This window comes from Phodopus roborovskii, unplaced genomic scaffold, assembly GCF_943737965.1.
Source record: "Phodopus roborovskii unplaced genomic scaffold, PHOROB, whole genome shotgun sequence".
In the NCBI taxonomy this organism is placed as follows: Eukaryota; Metazoa; Chordata; class Mammalia; order Rodentia; family Cricetidae; genus Phodopus; species Phodopus roborovskii.
Genome location: NW_026126433.1, coordinates 32,609,071 through 32,625,367, shown reverse-complemented (window position 1 = coordinate 32,625,367; position 16,297 = coordinate 32,609,071). Strand labels below are relative to the sequence as shown.

General features: G+C 38.9%; 1 protein-coding gene across 1 annotated transcript; it reads right to left on the bottom strand.

The window, feature by feature from the left end:
- Positions 1–915: 915 nt before the first annotated feature.
- Cenpl (centromere protein L) lies at positions 916–15,764 on the bottom strand. The gene is made up of 5 exons (XM_051186081.1): positions 15,665–15,764; positions 13,549–13,722; positions 11,562–11,813; positions 4,580–5,122; positions 916–1,271 (listed from the first exon to the last, which is right to left on the bottom strand). Exons 2-5 carry the CDS (start codon positions 13,717–13,719, stop codon positions 1,200–1,202), a joined length of 1,038 nt encoding a protein of 345 aa, XP_051042038.1. The 5' UTR covers positions 13,720–13,722; positions 15,665–15,764; the 3' UTR covers positions 916–1,199.
- Positions 15,765–16,297: the final 533 nt, after the last annotated feature.

Sequence of the window (16,297 nt, the reverse complement as noted above, 5' to 3'; positions counted from 1 at the left end):
ATAACTCTGGATTTCCTTGGTGCTGCTAGGTCCCCCTTTTCATTTCTAACTTTGTTAATTTGGATTTTTTCTCTCTCTGCCTTCTAGTAATTTGAATAGGGGGTTGCCAATCTTATTTTCTCTAAGAACCAACTATTTGGTTTCATTGATTCTGTATATTGTTTTATTTCTATTTTGTTGATTTCATCCCTAAGTTTATTTCTTCCTGTCTACTCTTAGGTGAGATTTCTTATTTTTGTTCTAGAGCTTTCAGGTATGTTAAGTTGCTAGTATGCCATCTCTCCAATTTTTTATGTAGGCACTCAGTGCTTTGAACTTACTTCTTAGAACCACCTTCATTGTGTCCCATAAGTTTGGGTATGTTATGTATTCATTATCTGGGACTCCCAGTGGCCATACCTATCAAGATCCCACTAGATTTTCCTACCATGCAACACACAGACACCACTTTCTCCTAAGAACTACAGGGCAACAGAAACTAAGGAACAAAACATCTACCCAACAAAGACAGGACCAGATATCAGTGTCTCAAATTATAATCTTCCCAAACCAGATGTCTAGGTATCATCATTAAAAACATAATCAGTAATAGCCAGAACAATATGTCTCCAGCACAGCTAGCAGCTCTACCACAGTAGGGCCCTGAGAATTGCAACATAGGTGAACTACAAGACAAAGATCTTAAAATAGCCTTTATGAGTATGATAGAGGTCCTTAAAGAGCAAATGAATAAATCCCTTAAAGAAATCTATGAAAACACAAATACTGGGAGGAAATTAATAAAGACAGTTCAAGATTTAAAAATGGAAACAGAATCAATAATAACTGAGGGAAATCTGGAAATGAAAAATTGAGGAACTTAAACAGGAACCACAGAGGCAAGCCTCGCCAACAGAATAACCTAAATCAGAAACACCAGATGTTAGATATGTTTATTTGATTAAGTTGGATATTTTTATATTAACAATTCAGCATCTTCTACTGCATTATATATAACATGACCACAGTGATATGACGGGTACACAGCACTTGAACATGGCTCACCCACCACCACTGCGGTGTTCTAGATCCACTTAGGCAACTCCGAAGACGCCATCAAAAGCCAGGTGCTACATTTCTTCCACTGTCCCACTTGGAATAGCAACTCAGGAAATAATTGAGAGGGTTTATAATGAATCATTTGTAGTCCATACTAGAATTCACTCAATTTGAAAAATTGCCAGTTCTGTCATATATGCCAACACACCAATGAAGTATTTATGACACAGAATCTGCAAAAGAAAAAAAAAAGATTTTAAAATTAAGATCGTATTATGATGACAAAGCAATTTGATTGATGAGGGGTTTTTTTTTTGTTTCTGCCATGTTTTTTGTTGATTCTATTTATTTATTTTTATATTATCTCCATATTTTATTTTTCATTTAATTTTTAAATTCATTTTACATACCAACCACAGTTCCCCCTTCCTTCTCTCTCCCCTTGTTTATTTTTAATTATGCAGTAATGGGTGTAGGTATATGCACATGAATCCAAGTGCCAGAAGAGGCCAGAGGCATCTGATCTCTTGGAGCTAGAGTTACAGGTAGTTGTGAACTGCCTGGTATTGGTACTGAGAACACAACTCAGATCCTCTGCAAGAGCAATGCAGTTCTCAACCAGATGAGCCGAATTTTAAAAAGCCAGAAGAAGGTGTTGGATCTTCTGGAACTGAAGACATAAGTGATTGTGACCTACCCAATATGAGCACTAGGAACTAGACTCTGGTCCTCTGCAAGAACATGCTCTTAATCACCAACCCACCATCTCTTCAGTCTTGTTTTAGTTTTTTTAAGACAGGGTCTTAAGTAGCCCACGCTAGCTTTGAAACCTTATGTTGCCAAGGATAACCTTGAACCACCTATCCTCTTGCCTGTACCTCCCAAGTGCTAGAATTAGAAGTATGTGCCACTATATTAAGTTCCTTTTGTTTTTAATTAAATCTTAGTTCTCATCAAAATGACTTTCCAGCCTATTATATTTCATTTTGACCTCCAGTTTGAAAATGTTAGTTATATAGTACTCATGGAACATAAGACATAAAATTTAGTTCAAATAGTGACTTTTTTTTTTATTTATTTACTTATTTATTTATTTTTTATTTTTTGAGACAGGGTTTCTCTGTGTAGCTTTTGGAGTCTGTCCTATAACTCACTCTGTTGATCAGGCTGGCCTTGAACTCACAGAGATCCTCCTGTCTCTGCCTCCTGAGTGCTGGAATTAAAGGTATGTGCCACCACTGTCCAGCTTCCTTTTCTTTTTATAAAAAAACTTATTTTTGTGTGTGTCTTTATGGATGTATGTGCATGCCACAGCATGTGTGGAAGTCAGAGGCTAACTTTCAGGAGTCAGGAGTCAGTTATCTCCTTCCAACATGTGAGATCCAGGGACCAAACTCAGATTATTCTGCTTGGCAGTAAGTGCCCTTACCCTGTTAGACAATGCCCACTAAGCCAGCCCCACACATCCATTTCTTCATAGTCTATCTTGAATGTGTCATCTAAACTTATGATGGCCTTGATTTCCTTTTTTTAAAATAAACATGGACTAAATATGCAGTGTTGTTCTAAAAATTAGAATTAATATCTATTAGGCACAGAAAGACAAATATGGCATGCTCTCATTCACTGTAAAAGCTGAAAACATTGATCTTGATGAGTAATGATACACAAACAGCTATGATCCCAGTACTTTGGAGGGGAGGTGGAAGGATTGGGAATTCAACATCATCTTAAGCTATATAATGAGATCAAGGCTAGCCTGGGCTACATGAAACCTTTCCTCAAACAAAACAAATCTCATAGAAGATAATAGTGCTCATCAATAGCTAAGAGATAGAGAGGGGTTTTATATAATGGATAGCAAAGTACAACCAGTTAGGAGGAATTAGTTCTAATGTTTTTATAGCACAGTTGGGTGAGTATAGTCTACAATTTATTAACTATTTCAAAGTAACTAGGATAATACAAAGAAAAGATAGAGATGGAAATGATAAGACTATAACTCTCAACTCTTTCTGTGTCATACTATACCTGTAAGTATGTAAGAGTGTAAGTAGCCCAGTGGTTGAGTACTTGTGGCTAGCATGTACAAGGCACTATGTTGAATTCCTACCACACACACACAAAAGGACAAATACACAAAAAGTTTTAAAGTAGAAAGAAAAAGTAGAATTAAACTCTGTTAAGAGTATTAACAATGATATGTACCTAAATATATCTTAAGGGGTCTAGGGAGATGGCTTAGTGGCTAAGAGCACCGGCTGCTCTTCCAGAAGACACAGATTCAATTCCCAGAACCCTTGTGACACTCACAACCAAACTCCAGTTTCTGTGAATCCAAAGGTTTCCTCTTCTAGCCTCCATGGGCACTGGGCATGATACACATATGGTGTACAGACATACATGCAGGCAAAATCCCCACATACATAAATTAAAAAAAAAATTTAAATATATATTAGGAGCCAACTATGTTTCTTTACAGAACATAAAAACCATGTCTCTCTGACTTCTTTCCTAATGGCAATAGAAAACCTAGAAGGCAAAGATGATATCCTGTCATTGGCTGTAATTTTATCCCACCCATACAAATGCTGTTATTAGCCAGACACTGGTGGTACATGCCTTTAATCCCAACACTAGGGAGGCAGAAGCAGGCAGATCTCTGTGATTTTGAGGCCACCCTGGTCTACTAAGTGAGTTCCAGGAAAGGCTCCAAAGCTACACAGAAAAGCTGTCTTGAAAAACCAACCCCCCCAAAAAAAAAACTGTTATTTTAATAATTATTTCAAAGTATGTCAATTTTTAAAATTTCAGTTGCTTGAGGGTAGTTCATATTACTCTGCTCTACAGTGCACAGTACGTAGTGCCCTTCCATTACTGGTGGATCATTTATAAAGCATGCAATAAATCTTGAACTGCTATGCATTCAAGTGTGTTTCTTCGTGTAAAAAATATAATCACCACACATTTGGAAAACATGACATGAAGAAATTTAATTAGATGTATTCAAACTTATCAGACCCGTATATGGAATCCATTCCACCTTGCCATGAGTTTAGAGATCAAATCATTCCTATTGTCCTTAAGACATTAGCTTAATGGCTACAGGATTCCTGGGTCTCTGTGGTAAATGGCTCCTATGTAAATAACAATAGACTTGGGTCCATATGGGTTTACATTCATCCTCAAGGGTAGAGGATATACAGCTATGGAGTACATGAAAGCAAAGAGTACGTGCAGTCATGGAGTGCCTTAGGATTAAGGGAAGTAATTGCTATTTGCCCTTTATACATAATAATAGAAGTCTTCTGGCATTGTCCCCATTTTTGGTTGATTTACCTAAGTTGGTGTATGAATAAACTGGGCACATTCAGTATGGACTGAAGGAAGATGCCCTCCTGACACTATCTTATGTCTCTCTGTCTTTTATTGTCTATAGCTAGCCTTTCCCTCATCCATGCCCTCACTTAGGAACAACCCGGGGCTGATCAGCTGGTTCCAATTACAGCCCCACAAACACCAGTCCATGACACAAACTAACCTTTATTTTCCCATCAGTGTGTGCTGAAGCTACAGATGTCGAGACACGAACCAATCTTGTGGCTGACAAGTGAATTTTGAAATGCCTATGGAAATGTGAATAAAGGCAGTCCATAAATAAGTCAACTTCCTCCTGGGTAATCTCCCCAGATGTTTTGTGGACACTGTCCCATAAAGCTTTTGCATCCTCTGGATGAATTGCATAAGAAATATCCAAGCTTTGAGGGTGACAGGGCACAGACCAAAAAAACTCTGTAGTAGCCACATAATGGTCCATTTTACATGCAGTCCACATAGCAGCCATCCAGGAAAGATTAAACGCACTGATTGTTAAAGGACTGAAGCAACAGTCAAAGGTTTTCTGAAACCAGCCTCCAATTAAAGATGTGTTGGACTCTGCTCCATTTGCAAGAAATAGGGGTAGACAGGTAAAATCTTCAGAAACAGTTCCCAGAAGACTCTCTCCAAAGACACAGCAGAACCAACCAGTCCACAACACTCTACCTTCTCTGTGCTCACGGGATGACTGAGATTTTGAGAGAATCTACAAGGTAAAGCCAAAACAAGTTCATTAAATTCAAAAGACCATTTACTCCTAAATTTTATTTTCTCAAAATTAATGAGTATATTAAAAATAAGGCCAAGCATGGTGGCACATGCTCCTAATTTATTGCATCAAATAATTAATATATATACTATATACATATATACATACACACACACAAACACACACACACACATATATATGATATATATATACACATATATATCATATATATATATGAGAGAGAGAGAGAGAGAAAGAGAGAGAATAGTGCAATAGAAACACAACTGTTGTGGGAGTAACTACTTTCTGATTAGATTTGAGGCCTGCTCCACAGGAAGGAATTCATGTCTGGAACTATAAACATTGGCCCTGGTGGGCAAAGTACTGCTGTTTTATTGCTTAATGGACAAGTCGCCTTCTAAAAATATTTATGTTGTGCACATAGATGAATAAATACTGCTGTCATCTTTGGCCAGAAGTTTCTTTTTGCTGTGGTTCACAGTAAACCACAGAAGCTTACAACTGGCCAGTGCTGAGTAAGTGAAGGTTACCCCTAGGACATAGAGGAAGAGGCGGAAACAATATGAAATGCTGTCTTATGAACATAACCTGGCTCTCTTGAATTCTTAGCAACTATGATTACCTGCAGAAGATTGAGTTCATCAACATTCTGACCTGAAAGAGGAAGAAACTCAAAGTCCCACAATGATTTTCTTCAGTGAAAAAGCCACTGACAAGTGCGCCTGTAAATAACTCCTCACCCATGTTCCTGGAAACAGCCCTAATTAAACTTCTGGGTCACTAAAAACCAAGACAGGAAAGTGGAGGGGAACCAGCTGGGAAAAGGAGGGAGATCAGCAGGAGTGGGAGGAACTCAAGGGATAATGATGAAAATGTATCATAAACAAGTGTGAGACCCATCATTATACATGATTTACATATGCTAATAAAACACTTTAAAAAAGCACACAAAACAAAAACCCAAAACAAAGTGCTGGATACATGTGTGAGCCACCTTATATAGCTCATTTTTAAAATACAGTCTCTCCCCTAATATCTATAATTAAATATGTATTAAAACTGAGTTTTCATAAACTCCAACTTTGCTTCATTAAAAAATTAAAATTAAAGTAATAAAAATAGCTGAATATAAAACCATAAAAAGGAGCTTCTCTAATCATTAATCAAAATATTGACTTTTGAGCAATATTTTTCTATACTACAAACAGAGCATATGGCAAAATCTTGCCAAAAACCAAATTAGGAAATCCTTATGTGGTACACTCAGGTACAATATCTTGGGTGGGGGGACCCTCAACTTTAAAAGAGACTACAGAAAATCTTTATGTCCAACAGCTTATGTTTTGACATTGAAGAGGAACATTTCCCACACCACCTCTTTCCATCAACTTAAAATGCTCTTCCGTGTTGCATAAAGTTCCCATCCACTGAATTACCTTCTTCATTACGGGCATGTAAGACAAATAAAATCTAATCTATCTTCTATAGGAAAAGCCCTCATACACCTGCTGGTCCACACTACACACACTGTCAAGTTCAAGGTCTTCAGTGTCTTCAACCCATTCTTTCTAGGACATACACTCATAAGTTCCCTTCTCTGAACTTCTTATGCATGTAGGCGCCATCCAAAAGTGAACATATTTACTTCAGAAAAGTTTAATTACAAGGCCCTAAGAATCTAACTTAGTGGCAGAGTACATACAAGGCTCTAGGTTAGGGGGAAAAAAATCTGATTAGCTCATCATTTTTTACCTAGATTGTACTACTGATATAATCTAAGATTACAGACCTCTAGTTTTTAGTTGACAGCTTTACATAAAAAATGCTCAGGGCTGAAGAGATGACTCAGCAGTGAGGAGCACTTGTTGCTCTTGTAGAGGACAGGGTTCAATTCCCAGCACCCATGTGATGGTTTACAACCATCCATAATTCCAGTTCCAGGGATCTGATGCCCTCTTCTGACCTCCAAGGGCACCAAGCACACATGTGGTCAGACATACATACAGGGAAAACACATATAAAATAAAATTAATAAATTTTAAAAGCCTAATACATTCATCTTTGCTATTATATGTAAAATGTAAATCTCCCCTCAACCTATATTAAGGCACTAAAATTACTTCTACCAAAATTTAAAGTTCTTTCAACTTGGTCCACTGTACCAGTCTGTTCAAGATAGTTTAAAATTGCCAGGTGGTGAAGGTACATGCCTTTAATCCCAGCATTTGGGAGACAGAGGCAAGCGGATCTCTTTGAGTTCAAAGCCAGCCTGGTCTAGAAAGCTACTTCCAGGACAGTTAGGGCTTACACAGAGAAACCCCGTCTAGAAAAAAAAAATCTTAATTATTTTCCCATGACTAACTCCTCAAATTTCCCAGTGTGAATTACAAAGCAAAAACATACCTTCAAAATACTTCATAATAGTTTTTGTAAAGTACTGACCAGGGCAACATTTAAATTATTGCCCATCATAGTTTTTGTTTTTTGAGACAGAGTTTTGTTGTGGAATATTTGTTTTGTGATATAAAGATGTATTGCATTCTTTTATGTTGCATTTGTTTAACTCTATAAAGCTGTGTTACTGTACCTGTCTAAAATACATGATTAGTCTAATAAAGAGCTGAATAGCCAATAGTTACATAAGAGAGAGAGAGAGTTACATAGGAGCAAGGCTGGCAGGCAGATAGAATAAATAAGAGGAGAGAGAGAAGAGGGAGAATCAAGATGCCAGAGGCCAGCCACCCAGCCATAGGGAAAGTAAAAGCCCAGAGGCAAAAAGTAGATGGGATAATTTAAGAAAAGCTGACTAGGAACAAGCCAAGCTAAAGCCAGGCATTCATAAGTAAGAATAAGTCCCTATGTGTTTATTTGGGGTATTATTTAATCTTTGGCAGGCCCCCAAGATGTTAAATAAAAAACAAACAAAACCCTACTATCACTCTGGAGACCAGACTGGCCTTTGCCTTCTGAGTGCTCGGATTAATGGCATGTGCCACCAACACCTGACCCCATCATATTTCTTAATAAAGGATCAATTATTTTCTTTTATCATATCTTCTTATTCAAGAGATCATGAAGGATTAAACATCTCCAAGACCAAACAGACTGTATGTATCACACTCTCATGACCTAAGAATCCAAGAAGTTTATCAAGAAATGAGATTTTGAAGCCCATTGCTTTCCAAAGTAGATGTAAAACTTTTTTGCAATGCATGAGGGTTCCAAGTTCTCCACACATTTACTATTATTATTGTTATTATTATTATTATTGTGTTCTGTTTTGCTTTGTTGTGTTTTTGAGACTGGCTCTCCTGGAAGTCACTATGCAGACCAGGCTGGCCTCATACTCAGAGACCTATCTGCTTGCCTCTGCCTCTCAAATGCTGGGACTATAGGCATGCAGCACCATGCCTGCTGCATTATTTTGTTTTTAATATATAGTCAGTGGTAGTGATCATGCTAATGAAAGGCTTTGGTTTGCACTAATAGGAAAATGATCTTTTCATGTACTCACTGTGCAGTTTGTGAGGATTGCTTTGTGTTGTCCCTACTGTAAGCTAAATTCAACAAAAGGAGACTTGAAAATCCTTAGAGTAACGCTGTTTAAAATTCTGTTTTTAATTGTGTTTAATTGCATTTTTCTTCTAACTCCTTGAGCCTTGGGTAATCATCCCTGGTTGGTAACATCTTCACTGCACCTTTGTTTTTGTTTTTTTGTTTTGTTTTGTTTTGTTTTTTTTTTTTTGTTGTTGTTTTTATTCTTCTCTTGGCAGTCTTTCAGGTATTTGGGGTCAGAATCATTTGGAATTTGCCTAAGAACTGGGAGAGTCCTCATGCAATATGGCATTGCCATCACTGGAGGCAACAGTGAAGCTGCCATGTGCACCAGTTGGCCATCCCTCTACAGCCCCACTCTGTAGGAAATGGACTTTTTCTTAAAGGGCCAGACAGTACCAGACATAGTTGTGTATACTGTAATCCCGGCATCTGAAAGGACCAAGGGCAACCCAGCATGGCTCAATGCCACTGTGAGTCCAAGGCCATCCTAGGCCACATGAGATCCCATCTCAAGAAAAATTAAAAAAACAAAAAACAAAGAACAGGTGAGGAAGCAGATATTAAATATTTTACTTTTGTAGGATGCAGGATATATGGTCTCTGTCACAACTAATTACTTAAAATCTCTAGTTACAGCCCAAAGGTAGCCAAACACAATGAATGCAAATGAAATGGGATATGTTCCAAGAAAAACAATTATTTACAGAAACAAGAAAAAAGTTGGACATGGTGGCATATACCTCTAAACTTAGTACTTGGGAGGCTGAGACAGGACTGCCCCCAAGTCTGAGTATGGGTCAGCCAGAGATATAAAGCACGACTGTCTTTTGGGAAAGAGAAAGAGCCAGCCTACATATTACTTTGCTGACCTCTAATTTATACAAATGAATCTAGTCTTTTTCTACAGCTTGAGAATTAATGTCCTTTTTCAAAGGTTAAGATTAGTTTATCTGAGCTGGGAACAGTTACACAAACTTTTAATCCCACAAAGAGGCAGTCAGATCTCTGTGAGCTCCAGGCCAGCCACTGTTACACAGGAAGATCCTGTGTCAAGAAAAAGGAGGAAAAAAAAAACTGGGGGGGGGGGGATGGGAAGAAGATGTGGGCATTAGTAAACGTGGCAGGGTGTGGTAGCACACACTTTTAATTCTGAACTCAAAAGGCAGAAGCTGGAAAATCTCTGTGAGTTTAAGGACTTTCTAGTCAACATTGCAAGTTTCAGGTCAGCCATCCAGGGCTACACAGTGAGACCCTGTCTCAAAAAATAAAAGCTAATCTCTTAACAATTGAAAGACAGGGTTGTTCCTTTTATGCACAACTTACAGGCAGACACAAGAAGCACTGCATTTCTGAGGGTCACATGGCATCACATACCATATGGGATGATATAATACACAGGATTTTACTAAAATTTTGCTTCTAGGAGCTAAAACCTAAAAAAAGAAAATCCAATGAATTATAGTGTGCTGGTTAGTTTTTAGTCACATTGACACAGCTACTATAGTCATGTGAGAAGAGGGTCATCAACTGAGGCACTGCTATGTCAGACTGGCCTCGTAGACAAGTCTCTGGGGCATTTTCTTGATTAATGACTGATACGGGAATGCCCAGCTCACTGTGGGTAGTGCCACCCTGGGCAGGGTTCTGGACTGTATAAGAAAGCAAACTAAAAAGGCCATGGGGAAAATACCAGTAAGCAGCTGAATTCCTGCCTTGGCTTTCCTCATGAACTGTGACATGGAAGTATAAGCCAAGTTGCTTTGGGTCAGTGTTTTATCACAGCAGAAAATAACTAGATACTGGGCAGTCATGGTGCAAGTCTTTAATCCCAGCACTCTGGAGGCAGAGGCAGGTGGATCTCTGTGAATTTGAAGCCAGCCTGGTCTACAGAGCAAGTTCCAGTACAGACAGAACTATACAGAGAAACTTGTCTCCAAAAAAAAGGGGGGGTGGGTGAAGGGGAGGGGGTTAAGGGGGAAGAAAAGAACTAGAACTAGAACATTCACCTGTATCTACAAAAATGCACAATTCCTAATTATGAATAATTATCTACAATACTGATTAGCCAAAACACAAATTATGGACAGTGAGATCCCAATTTTAAGACTATATTGATTCACATAAGCAAATAGATGTATACCAAAACGTTAAATTGTGATTTTTAAAAACTTGTTATGGTGTGTATGTGAGTGGATAATTTGAGGGCAAGTGTGCCCTTTGTGGGGTCAGTTCTCTCCTTCCAACTTTGGTTGGAATTCAGACCACCAGCCTTAACTTGCTGAGCTATCTAGTCAGTACAAGTCTCTTAAACTTCCTTTATACCTCTGTGTGGTTTCTAAAGTCAACATCATATTCTACCCACAAAAAAATTACCTACACATGTAGGAAACAAATTAAGTTAGTCATATCTAATTATTATAATATGGAATAAGATTTCATGTAACATAAGAAAAAAAGGAAAAACAACAAAAAAGAATAAGACTTAAAAACCATAAGCTCTGGGCTAGCAAGATGGTTTAGCAAATTAAGACAACTGGTGCCACACCTAACAACCCCAGTTTAATCCCCAGGATCCTATATGTTAGAGAGAACCAATTCCACTAAGTTCTCCAAATTCCACAAGTACACTGTAGCACACAATCACATACATATACACATAAAATTAAATAAACAAATACATAAATATAATCAAAAAACTTAAAATCACAAGCTTAGGAGTTTAAAAAGCCAACAACAAAAACTGACAAGCAATAAGAAAAAACTGTAATTTCCATTCCAAACCAACAAAACACAGATTTTTTGGTTTTTTTTTTTTTTCCCCCTCTATGAAGTAAATGTTACATACACACTACTATACCTGCACAAGAAATGCTTCAGGGTCCCTTTGTGTTCCTTTCACTCCAACTAGAGTGGAGAAAACCACTTTGATATTGAAGTCTTCTCCCACTTCCACAGCAAGTCCTTTTTGCTTTTCAGCAGCAATAAATGCACTCAGAAGTCTAGAATATTCTTTGAGATTAGTATAGGAGAATTTATACAAAGGAGTTAAACTATATACAGTCCATTGTTTGTGGAGGAGAAATGCAACCTTCTGAGGATCGATTTCTTCCTAAATCAGAAAAATAAAAATAAAATCAAGTAAAAACATTTTAAAAAGTAAAAACATGGATAAAAATTTAATCATAGTAGTGTATATATTTAATATAAATTTACTACTTGGTACATGATTCTGTTTTCCCAAGATTAATCTCAAATGGAGCTTGTAGACTTTATAGGCCATTAAATGGTCCTCTGCCTTTGCCTCCCTTCCTGTGTGGAAAATTCTTCCCCTGGATGTTTATATAAGACAGCTCTCCATTTCATTCAGATCTTAGTTCTTATCTAAGAGGCCACTCTAAAGAAATGTATCACTCCAAGGCTGTCACTATCTCCTAGCCCTTTTATTTTTCTCCTTAGTACTTACTATGATCTGGCATTTGACCTGGGTATGTGTGCTATTTCTCTTGTCTACCTTTCCAACCGGAGTGTAAGCTTGCTGGGGACAGGGTTTTGTCTACTTCATTGACTCTAGCTGCTGGAATATAAACAAATGACATTTCACAGGATTTCAAAAAATATTTCATAGATAGACATTTATGTTCTGCTTTATATGTATCTTAAAAATAGTGGTACTGTCACTTAATGGCATAGTGCTTGCCTAGCACATTCACAGCCCTGGGCTTTTACCACATATACAAAAGTATTTTTGAAGGATCTAGTTTAATTAACCTTAAGTCATTTAACTAATTATTTGACAGCAAGTCCACTTTATGCAACAAAGCCTAATTCAGTATAATAAATAAAACAGCACTTGAAAATATGCTTACCTATCTTCTGTTAGAACCACAAGAGCCATCAAAAACAAAACACTTTGGTAGAAATTTAAACCAGTGAACACTATGAAGTCAGTGTGGAAGATCTTTAAAACACTAAAACTATGACCCAGCTAGACACTCTTGAGTATATATCCACAGGACTCTGAGTAACACACCATAAAGATACATGCTCAATTCATGTGCATATTAAATAAAGAAAATGTGTTAGACTAGGCATGCCTTTAATTCTAACACTCAGGAGGCAGAGGCTGGTAGATCTCTGTTAGTTTGTGGCCAGTCTCATAAACATAGTGAGTTCCAGGCCAGCCCAGGCTCTATAAAGAGAACCTGTCTTAAACTCTCTTAAACGCGCACACACACACACACACACACACACACACACGCATGCACGCACACACGCATGCACGCACACACGCATGCACACTCACGAAAAAGAAAAATGTGGTATACATACACAATGGAAATTTTTCAAGCTATAAAGAAAGATGAAATCATGACATTTGCAAGAAAATGGACAGAATTAGAGAATGTTATGTTAGGCAAAGTAAGCCAGACTCAGAAAGGTAAGTTTTCTCTGTGTAGTCTGTGTAGTCATGGATGCAGAAAAAGGACTGTGAGAGGGAAGGAAGAGTTCATAAGGGTAGGGATAACAAGATAAGATAATATGAAGAAAGAAGACTATTTAGGAGAAAGAATAGGATCAGATGGGGTTAGAGGATGAATAATAACAAAGTTAAGAGCACTGGCTGTTCTTCTAGAGGTCCTGAGTTCAATTTCCAGCAACCACACGGTGGCTCATTATCATTCATGAGATATGGTGCCTACATGTCATAACACTGTATACATATTAAATAAATAAACCTTTTTTAAAAAAAAGATATTAAAAGTACTATAAATCATTATGTAAACTATATATTCTTATTCATATATTTTCAATCACTGACTATCCCAAAGGTGAACAAATCATACCTGCAACTGTGTACATTGGAGAATTTTCCTTCGAGGTGGACTGGGAAAAAATGAACTCTGCCTCCTGACAGATTCCAGTCGTTTCTGCAGAGGGGTGGCACCTACAAAATAATCTTTAAGATTTGAGGTCCTTCGTCTAGAAGCTGATCCTTGTAAATCATAAGGATCCATGGTCTGCAATGAAAAAAAATAATAATAATAACTCTAGAATTCCAAGCACTAAAATTAACTCGTGCACACTGCTCTACAGGTACTTATTTCTTACTCTCTTTCCTTCCCACTCCCCACCTTTCCCACTTGTTCTGTTGCTGTGAAGAGAAATGCTAAAACAAGAACTTAATAGCATGAGCTCTAGAATAAGTCAAATAATGTGATATATGTGTTGCCAAGGAGACCTGCAAGCCCACCATGAATGATGGGCATAACAGGGGCTTCATGATGACCCTAAAGGGCTGCCTCTAATCTGGCTTGCCAATTTCAAAAAGACATGAAGTGAGTTTGTGTGAGCACATGGAAAGACAGAATATTTATGACAACTGGCATGGTGGGTGATGCCTCTCTTCCAGGGTCCTTGGAGGTTAGAACATTCTATCAAGGGAACAAAGATCAGTTTTAAGAGGAAAGGCAGCTATCTCACAGTTGGGACCCTCACCTTTCCTGAAGGAGGCTGCAAAGCAACAGCAACACTAAATCTGGGCACTACACTGACCCAAGATCACCAATGAAAATGAAAACTGCATTCCCAAACTGAAGCACTGTTCAAGGCTGCCGGCTTTGCTACTTACTACCCTCAGCAGCCAGAAGAGGTGAACTCTCTAGTCAAACAACCAGAGGACATCTTTACAGGTACAACCACCCACCAGCCACATCCTGTGGCCAAAACTTTACCTGCAGAGTTAGTGCCTCAACTGCCACCTTCCAAACCTGCCCGAGGAAGGGATTTCCTTTCCTACTAACCCTCCTTCAGTCAGAAAAGAGACAAAACTGGGCCAGATGGGACATAGAGTAAAAGAGGTTCAGTTGTCAACAGATTGGGACTAGAGTAGCACCCCGTGACAATGATGGTCCACAGGAGCGGTGTACCACAGAGGAGGGGGTTGGCAATATTCTCTAGGGAGGGTAAATTACCTGGAAGAGCCAGTTGTCTATATTAGGGGGATAGTAATCTTGTGCCATCAATTCCTCTTCTGACAGCTTTGGCACCTTAGCTTTATCTGGAGTCTCAAAACCCCAAGGCTGGTGAGATGGTTCAGCAATTAAAGGCACTTGTAGCTAAGCTAGATAACCTGAGTTCAATTCCTGAAACCCATACAGTAGTAGAGAACTGACTTCTGCAAGCTGTCCTCAGACTGCTATACCCACACCATAGTACATGTGGACACACATGTTTAAAAATAAAATAAAACACAGCCTAGATAGGGATGCAACATTTAAATAGGCATTTTTCACCTTCCCGTAGGTATAAAGTATTTCCATGATGTGAGCTTTGACCACACTCCTGGTGGGCCTCCCAGTGTGCACTTCAGTGGGGTTAGATTACAGAATTTTTCTTTGAAGTATGTTATTGGGTACAATAATTGCTAAGCATTCATTATTTTCCAAATTTGTTTGTAATCACCTAACAAATATCCAGCCTTAAACATATGTTCTCTTTTTGCTTATAGTGAGTGTGTAGCTCAGGCTGGCCTAAAACTCACAGAAATTCTCTTGCCTCATTCTCCCTTGTGCTGGTACTACGGTTTCATTTACTCCTCAAATGACCCATTATGTAAACTACTATGTTGCCAGTTGACAGACTGGAAGGGTCCGAAATGTTTCCCAAGACTTATCCTTTCAGCAGCTTTTTAGTATCCACAGAACATCATATCTCGCCAAATCCTCTTGCACTCAGTTCATAACACACAAGTGAAACTCAGTTACTCCTCTTGTGGGTGAATTAATAATCACTGCAATATTGCCACAAGAGTCAACTGACTGCTCCAATACCAAGGCTCACCTGAACGTTAGGTTCGGTGTGTCCCCGTCTAAATACCCAAAAGTATCGCAAAGACAGTGGCCACACAACAGAGCTCAGTGCAGTACATAGTCAATCCAGGACCCACCCAAAACATCTTACCAAAAATATGTCGTAATGACGCTGTCATCCATCCCGGATTCACGAATCATTCTTCAAGTCTGGCTCCAAGACTACGTCGAGAGGAAGCTTTTGGTTTTTATAAGAAAAAAAAAAAAAAAAAAGAAAGAAAGAAAGAAAGAAAGAAAGAAAGCAGCCAAAATGACTGCTAAGCGAGAAGCGAAACCGTCCCTGGTGAGTTCAGAAGAGACATCAAGGCCAGCGGGGGGACCTTGGCTCGCTCAGACGAGGGCAACAATACCTGAGACTTCACCTTGGGAGAGACAGCTCCGCTTCCCTAGCGGCCCGGCTCTGCGACCCTCACTCCTCGGAGGCTAGCGTCTGCCCTCAAGAGACAAGGCGTCTCCAAAGGCCCCTCGCCTGTGACCAGAAGTAGACCAGAAACTCCCTTCGCGAAGGCGCAACTCCGCGCACTCCACGCCCTCCTGTTTAAAATCGTTTCCCGACTTGCTCTGCGGCCGACGCGGAAAGCCTCTCTGGGGGCCCGCCGATTTCACGTAAATTAGCAACTGAAGCCGCCATCTTAACTGAGGGCACGGCTTGTAGACTCGAATCAGTACCGTCAAATTCCCGATTGTGCCGAGTTGCTCTTCCGTTTTACAACCGGTGCGAAGC

What these genes read in the sequence shown, in the direction of transcription:
- Cenpl (XM_051186081.1), bottom strand. Translation starts at nt 13,719, where the DNA reads ATGGATCCTTATGATTTACAAGGATCAGCTTCTAGACGAAGGACCTCA. An exon ending in TCCAATGTACACAGTTGCAG is followed by an intron (nt 11,814 to 13,548) that starts GTATGATTTGTT and finishes TTTCTGATTTAG; the next exon opens with GAAGAAATCGATCCTCAGAA. An exon ending in CTGAAGCATTTCTTGTGCAG is followed by an intron (nt 5,123 to 11,561) that starts GTATAGTAGTGT and finishes TTTACCTTGTAG; the next exon opens with ATTCTCTCAAAATCTCAGTC.